At 38.5% G+C, this 8,312-nt stretch overlaps 1 protein-coding gene across 5 annotated transcripts; it reads left to right on the forward strand.

Moving 5' to 3' along the window:
• The first annotated feature begins 3,870 nt into the window (after positions 1 to 3,870).
• LOC104592510 (ACT-like superfamily protein) lies at positions 3,871 to 8,001 on the forward strand. 5 transcript variants are annotated; one of them, XM_010251918.2, is made up of 8 exons: positions 3,871 to 4,203; positions 4,918 to 4,989; positions 5,703 to 5,754; positions 5,844 to 5,958; positions 6,107 to 6,174; positions 6,393 to 7,097; positions 7,230 to 7,334; positions 7,413 to 8,001. In XM_010251918.2, the coding sequence occupies exons 1-8, from the start codon at positions 4,157 to 4,159 to the stop codon at positions 7,749 to 7,751; spliced, it is 1,503 nt and encodes a 500-aa protein (XP_010250220.1). In that variant the 5' UTR covers positions 3,871 to 4,156; the 3' UTR covers positions 7,752 to 8,001. The 5 variants fall into 5 exon arrangements, with proteins under 5 accessions (XP_010250220.1, XP_010250221.1, XP_088748915.1 ...); XM_010251919.3 differs by lacking the exon at positions 3,871 to 4,203 and adding an exon at positions 4,540 to 4,674; XM_088892789.1 differs by lacking the exon at positions 3,871 to 4,203 and adding an exon at positions 4,542 to 4,684.
• The last annotated feature ends 311 nt before the right edge of the window (positions 8,002 to 8,312 follow it).

An 8,312-nucleotide genomic window follows, 5' to 3' on the forward strand; every position in this document is an offset into this window, starting at 1 on the left:
ACCTTGAATTCTTACATTAGGATGCAACTTGGATTAGCATATTCTAAAATATTTGATAGGACAAGGAAAATTTAATAAATCAATCGTAAGGCTAGTAATATTGTACCGAACAGTCAAAAACATGACAAATAATAAAATTGACAATATTAGATAATGAATTTTCTCAAAAGAACCTAAAAGTGGTTCTAGACAAGTGTTGTAGCAGGAATTTTCCAATCTTCCTATTCGAAGACAGCTTGGACAGATGGGCTGATGAGGTTGGTCTACCGAACTACAAGAAAGGAAGAATCAGAATACCCGGGGTGCTGATCTCAGGCTGGGCACTCCAATGCTTAAGTCAGTGATGAGAATAGCAAAGAGCTTGAGAGCAAAAGGTGAGTAATTTGCATAGATTCCGCATACCTTGTGAAGAAGTGTTAAGGTCCTTTTATAGGCGTTGGGGTTCGAGTTTTGTGTCCGGGATATCCGGGCACACTGACCTTATCAGTTCACTATCTTCGGGATGCGTTCATCCCATGCCAGTAGTGATCCTCATCCAGTCTCTCTGAGTCATGCGAGAGCTAGGGTCGTCCATACTGGGTAGGTAACGTGTCGCTGCCTAACTTGGGACCAAAAGGGATACTACCCCAAGTTGGGGACAAGCTAACCTCCGAGATCGTTGGCTAGCTCTCCCAAGGTGGTGTGTGCCACCCTGTTGGGGGGCAATCTACTATCCTCTCTAGGTCGAGATGTAAGCTAGACAAGCCAATTTAGGTCATCTCAGATCTAATCGACCTGCTCCACGCGGTGCCAAGGTGTCACCAGATGGTTTGGGTTTGCCACATGTCTCTTCGTGGTTGGTTGGTCAAATCACCCCCCACCAACAAGGATTAAAGTATCGGTATTAGGTATCGTATTGGACAGCTTGGATATGGGTACAAATACGCCTTCGAAATACATGGATACAAACAAAAAATATGAAAACACTTGGATACCGCTAGGAAAATGCATACAAATTTCATAAGTATATTAATACCACTAAATTTAATGTCAAAATAACCACAAATAGTGTATAAATACATTGGAGATGTATATTTTAATGGTATATATAAATGCATACATTACAATTATTATAGTAGGATGCATATATATAATACAACTTTATTGGCAATACATTAATCAAGAACCCAAGGTATATATTATTTAGACTTTTACAAATTAATACACAACCATTATTATTTTATTTTCTATTAAAGTCCAAGGAAAAAACATATGAAAATATTATATTTGAATTATTATATCAATTATTTTATATTTATCTTTTTTTAATTTTTAGCATTAACAAAAAGGTCAACCAAAAATTTAATTCTCAAATGTTTGGTAAATAATATTTTTATTTTTGTAAACAATAAATATGTTAATATAAAATGTAAATTAAAACATCAATTAATAATTTACAAAAATATATAATCATAAGATATATCAAATCTATTAAAACTTTGGAGATACATATCATATGTAAATTCATAATTTTTAATTACTAAAATAATTATTCAATTATTATTATTTTTATTTCTTTAAATTATCAATTTTTGGATATAAAAGTATATTAGTGGATTTAATAGATTCAATTTATATTATATTTTCAAATAATTTGTAAATAATATTTTTATTTTTTAAATAATAAGTATATTGTTATTTAATATAAATTAAAATATTAATTAATAATTTATAAAATTTTTAAGATACATACCATGTACAAATTTATAATTTTTAAGTACTAAAATAATTATTTTATTTTTAATATTTTTATTTTTATAAATTTCTTGAGATTAAAAATCACTTTTTGATATAAATGTGGATTTGATAGATTATTTGTTCTATTAATTTATAAAATATTATTCTTTTTAATTTATAGTTGGGGTGATTGAATATAATGTGTTATTATATGTTATTTATTTGAATTGGTTGTGGACATTAAAGTGCATAGTTAATGTATTTCATTTACTATCATAAAATGAGTGTTGGATTAGTGGTTAATGACACATTTAATTGTTGGGCATTGGTGTCTTCCAATCAGCCTCCAATTGTTATAATGTGTTGTTTGATGCATCATTGATACACCTTCATATCGCTGATATCAGACCATATCGGCCAATACTATACGATACACACCAATACCGTGACATATCAGGCCAATAAGCACAACTGGATCCTTCCAATCATGCATGTGTATCTAGTATCGGGTGTATACTTAATCCTTGGTTCTAAATATGAGAGAGAGTGGAGTAATATAATTTAGATAGATTAAAAAAAAAAGACCATCCAACAGTCTGTTATGTCGGTGCCTTGAATTTGAACATATCTCACTTTGTAGATATGTGGGATATTTGTTCATCCAGAATTGAAGGTTATCCGGAAATGGCAAGTCATCTGGAATTGCAGGTCATATAAAATTACAGGTTATTTCGGAATCACAAATGGGACTCGCAATAGGAATTTGCAAATTGTACCTTTCCTGGTTTAGTGAGAACTGACCCAATTTGGGGTTTCTCATATAAATACCATTTGTATCTTGACAGGAAGTAATCTTGTATCTTCAGTAGGGCTGCATTTGAACCAATCTCTAATCAAATAGTTTAAAGTTTGAATTCGATTAGGCTCAATTTGAATTCAATTCTAATCAATTTCAATTGGAATCTTGAGGTAAGCTATTAGTTATTTGAAGTTGGCCAATAAAAAGTTTGGCTCAGAAGCTAGTAACACATACATACATTGTAGAACATAAAAAATAGTTTGCAATATATATTATAAAAGTATATTTTTATATTCTATATGTAATATATAAGAATATACTATAAATTATAAAAAATATATCATATATATAATTATAAAATACAAAAATATATTTATTTTCGAGCTTTCGAGTCGAACTCATCAAATATTAAATCGAACCAAGCTCGAACCTGGAAATAGAATTTTAATCAAACTCCAATCAGGAAATAGAGTTCGAACTGAACATAAACTCGAACTCGAACTGGAACTGGAAGTTCAGCTTGGCTTCGCTCAATTGCACCCTTATGGCCTTATTCTTGAACACCAAGAAAGAGTGTACACGGGTGTATGTGTGAGATACAGAGAGGAGTTTCGGGTTTATTGGGAAAAAGGATTGGTAAGCTAGGAAGGCTGTGAGCGTTATTAGTGTAATCTCTGCTATGTTTTTTTAAGGGATTATTTCTTTCTCTAACGCCTGAAAGCATAGGATATAAACTGAGCTACGTAACTATATCTGATTACAATTGCTTTGCTTTACGGTTTTATTTTATTTTATTTTCTCTTTCTCAGTAGTTTTTCTTGTTCATAAGTTTCCGCGCAACACATTAAATCACAATTGAGATAAACGGACAACTTTGGAAGTCTGATAAGGTTGAAGGATGCAAGTCTCGAAACGATTAACAAAAGAAAAGAAAAATCTACCCGGAAACCTGGACGATTCTGGGCCCAGTTGGAAAATCCCCAACCAAATCCAACCTGTCAAAGTTGAGATGTTGGGTTTACAAAGGGCTGAGTCAACCCTACACACATTACACACAGAGAGAGCTGGAGAGACGGGGGGCCAAAGATGCTGGGTCTTCCCTGTTTTGGAAACATGTAAATATGTAACCCTCCCTCCTTAAGCAACTGAGTTCCTGAAGATAACGATTGAAGGCTTGAAGCCAGATCATTTTAGTCAATCGACAATCTTTCAATGTTCTCCTGAAAACTGGAGTAACATAATCCAGATTTACATGAACCCCAAAACGGGTTTATTGTCGGATTGAAGAAAAAGTCTTCCAGATAATGATTACGCGTATAACCAAAATCCTCGCCCACTGTCATCAAGTTGTTCCCACAGACGAGAAAGAGAGAGAGAGCGCAGGAGGAAGCTGAGGCCCTTATCCTCTTCCACTAGTCTGACCTGGTTAATGTGGTTGATATATGTTGATCATATTCGTGTCATCCTTTTTCTGCAGTTCAATCCTTTGAGCACGTTTCTCTCTATCTTCTTCTTCTTATCTATTCTGGGCACAGAAGTATATTAAACGGAATCTGTGGTGAGCAGAAATTTCCTAACAGAGAAAAGCTAGCACCAACACCACCAGCAAAACTTGGAACTCACATCACTTGCTGCGTACGTATGAGTAATTTTCCCTGGAAATTTCTAAATTCCAGCCAAGCTCTCAGGTTAGGATAAAATTTCGGACTCTCTACTCCAACACATGCACCTAAGATTTCGGAATTTCAGGTAGACTTCCATCAAACTTGTCATCTCAAAACATGGTTTGGAATAAAGCCATGAAGAGAGAGAGAGAGAGAGAGAGATTCAGCTTTTCAGGTAAGATGGAAGGGATATCTGAGGATCTGACCAACTAGAGGATGACGGAATTGTGGCTTATAATTAGCGTTTGACTCGACACGTATACGTATCTTATTGAGTATTCTCCTCTGATTTTGTCAAACTAAATCCTTTGCCATGTGACGAGTTGTTTCTTATAAATTTAGAATCACAAAACCCCAAAATTTATTCCCCTCCATACATCACTCCTGGGGAGCAAGAAAAACCCACCAACCAACTCTTCTTCTTCAACGTACTCCTTCCACCTCTTCTTGGTTTCCATCTCTCGACATTGTTGGGTTGGTTGTGAACGCTGGCAGGTAGGTACAGGTACCCCATACAATACAATACATTCATCATCTTGGCCACAAGCTCTCTTCTTTATCATCTCTATCTCTTTTGGTTGATATATTAATTCTTGTAATGGTAGGATTTTTTCTGATATTTCATCTTTGTTTTCGGTTCTAACTTTTGAATGGTGTTTGTTCCAGCAAACTTCCAATGCTTCTGAAGTTGGTGGTTTGATTTCTTCTTTAGTAACATGAAATGTTGTTGTTTTGCAGAATGGAGAAAGTGTGCTGGCCTTATTTTGATCCTGAATTTGAGAACCTTACGGAGAGGATACATGGCCCCAGGTCAGTTGCTGTCTGCGTCAGCCTTAATTTGTTTCAGCCTTCACATACCATCAGCCACCATCTCCACCATCTCTGCACCTGCACGCCTGTGTCCACTATCCACAACCCACCCTCTGATGGGACCCACCTGGGTTACGTAATTCTTTGGTTAACGATGATGACCACCTAACTCGTCTACTGATCAATCGGTGGACATTTCCCCATCTGATCGTGATGTTAAGCCAACCAGCCAAAAACCTTGTCCGTTGGCCAGATTGTTGTTAATTTATTTGGGTTGACTCTTAGTTTAACGAAGATGACCACTATATCTCCGGAGATGTATCCGAGGGACACTGTTAGCAAATGTGTTTTGTATACAAACTTTGCGTGTCTGTGTTTAAAACGTGGTTTAATTGAGGGGTTAAGAGTTTTGAGACTCTCACACCTGAATTTTTGGCTGAATTTTCATACACGGTAGGTAGGAAAAGTGAGTAGGAAATCCCGTTTGATTAGCTAGCTATAGGTCCAATGGATTATTGTGGGTCAGATTTGATTTAGTCAAAGATGGGGTGATTTTGGACGTCTCCCAGTCTTTTGTTTGTGGCATTATCAATATATATCCCATATTAATGGACCCAGAGAACCATACTATAAATTTGTAGCCATTTTGTTTAGGTTTTAGGTGAACAAACTTGAATCATCACCTGCTGACAGTGAGTTTTGTGTTCATGCAGTTGCCAGGTTTGCATCGATAATGAAAGCTGTGAAGATTGCACTGTTGTCAAGGTGAGAGAGAGAGAGAGAGAGAGAGAGAGGGAGAGTTCTTTGTTGTGAAATCACTAAGCATGTTGTTAAGGGTGAAATTATTGTTTCAGGTAGACAGCGTGAACAAACAGGGCCTCCTCTTGCAAGTGGTGCAAGCATTGACAGACATGAATCTACACATCTCCAAAAGCTACATTTCCTCAGATGCTGGATGGTTCATGGATGGTAAGTGGCCCCACCCTTTGAATTTGATGGGCCCCATTTGGATTTTGACTCGGACCCATCCATATAACCAATCATAAAACCTGAACCATGTGCATATAGATGATAGTTATGATCCATAAAACACCTTTCTTTTTCCTTGCATTTGCAGTGTTTCACGTCACAGATGAGCACGGGAGCAAACTCACGGATCAAAATGTCATAGACCACATCCAACAGGTATCCTAGTCTTCTACACCATAAACCGGGTCTATAAAAAAAAGATCATGGTTTGTACACATGGCGACACGTGGATGGGTCGATGGTCGGTTCACTTGATCATATATAACATGATGAGAACCCCCTACTCCACAACCCCTCCTGTGGCAACAATATTCCTACGTGATTGGTCTCAGGTTTGATAATAATACCCCCCAACCCCATTCCAAACCATGCAGGCCATAGGTTCAATGAAGGATTCCGCTGGCTCCAGCCGGAGCCAGGTGCAGAATGGTGCAGAAGCAGCAGAAGCCACAGCAGCAGGGAGCGACACATCCACTGAGCACACGGCCATAGAGTTGACAGGGACCGATCGGCCTGGTCTCTTCTCTGAGATATCTGCAGCCCTGACCGACCTGGGGTGCAATGTCGTGGAGGCCCATGCCTGGAGTCACAACGAGCGCCTGGCCTGTGTGGCTTTAATCTCCGACGAGTCCACCGATAGCCGGATTGACGACCCTGGCCGGCTGGCTACCATTGAAGATCATCTCTCCACCGTCCTCGCTGCCACCACCAACAGCTCCGGGGCTAATGAAGAACAAGGAGTGAAGACAGCGGGTCTTCCCGGAGGAGGAGATGGTGCAACCCCAACAACAACCAATGTGGAGCGTCGGTTGCACCAGCTCATGTTAGCCGGCCGGGACTTTGATGGGCCACCGGGGAATTCGAGCTTGTCATCGTCCCCCTATTCCACCGAAGGTGAGGAAGAAGGGAAGAAGACCGTCGTGACGATAGAGAGATGTGATGAGAAGGGGTATTCGGTTGTGACAGTGGAGACTAGGGACCGACCGAAACTCATGTTCGATACGGTATGCACGCTTACTGACATGCAGTACGTGATTTTCCATGCTTCCATATCTTCTCATGGAGATTCTGCATTTCAGGTATGTTTGCGCCAGCAAATCCTCAAGTATGTATAAATATAATCCCTTTCCTTTCATTCATTTCCTTCTGTTAGTGATCATGTTTTACACCAAATCTCTGTAGCATTATATTCTTCCATTGCCAATTTACAGGAATACTATATCCGGCACGTTGATGGGTACGCCCTGAACACAGAGAGCGAGAAGAAACGAGTCATAAAATGCTTAGAAGCAGCCATAGAGCGTAGGGTCTGTGAGGTGAGTGTGAGTGAGCATCTCATTAACCAATAATTAAGCTTAATGAGATGAAATTTACGTATTCAGTGATTTGAGCAGGGAGTCCGGCTGGAGTTATGCGCAAACAACAGAGTTGGGTTGCTCTCTGACATAACGCGGGTGCTGCGCGAGTACGGGCTTGCTGTTGTTCGAGCAGACGTAGAGACGCAGGGAGAGAAGGCCGTGAATGCGTTCTATGTGCGAGATATCTACGGCAATGAGGTGGACATGGAGCTTGTTGAGTCGTTGAAAAGAGAGATGGAATCACTAGCTTTGGAAGTGAAGAATGAAACTCACAGGCCAGGCTCACCTGAGAGACCCCAAAATCGTCTATCTTTTGGAGACATGCTTAAATCCCAGCTTGAACGGTTCTCTCAAAATTTTATTCCCATTAAGTGAAATTAAGCTGTACATCGACCAGATTGCTTGCTGTATATATGTAGTTGATTAGTACCCAATAACTTCATCATCATCTATTAAGTAATTGTGTACATAAATAAATCAGCAGTGTCTTGGCATTTATGGTGGTATCTGTGTATATTGTTATGTGAGAAGCATGTCTGGTTGGAGAACCGTGAAACCCATTTGTGTCCATCAATGGTTTTCTATCACCTGGCTTGTACATAATTAAATAAACATGCTTAATGTATTTGCATTTAGTGTGCTAGCCTTGTTAGATATAAATTTACTGTCATGGGATGCGGTTAGGTGAGAGTTTTAACTTTTAACTGTTCAGCTAGGAAGGCTCAAGGACGTTGTTGTAGGAATTGTATATATATTTGAATTGATTATTTTATCTTCCTTTGACTTTATATCGTTTAGTTCTGTGCAGAGTTAACAAAAAAAGTTTCATTCCAGAAAAGCTGGATTACCATTTCTACGTTGTAAGGGAGTTGAGAAGATGGGCATTGAATCCAAAGTAATCAAGGGAGTCTTCACCAGATTCAAGCTTGTCTCTCT

Source organism: Nelumbo nucifera, chromosome 8 (genome assembly GCF_055504915.1).
Source record: "Nelumbo nucifera cultivar China Antique chromosome 8, China Antique-T2T, whole genome shotgun sequence".
NCBI classification, from domain to species: domain Eukaryota; kingdom Viridiplantae; phylum Streptophyta; class Magnoliopsida; order Proteales; family Nelumbonaceae; genus Nelumbo; species Nelumbo nucifera.

Bases quoted from the DNA above. Each gene is read 5' to 3' on its own strand.
- LOC104592510 (XM_088892788.1), top strand. From the start codon at position 5,285: ATGACCACTATATCTCCGGAGATGTATCCGAGGGACACTGTTAGCAAA. The intron at 7,098-7,229 runs GTATGTTTGCGC...GCCAATTTACAG, and splicing joins ATGGAGATTCTGCATTTCAG to GAATACTATATCCGGCACGT. The intron at 7,335-7,412 runs GTGAGTGTGAGT...TGATTTGAGCAG, and splicing joins TAGAGCGTAGGGTCTGTGAG to GGAGTCCGGCTGGAGTTATG.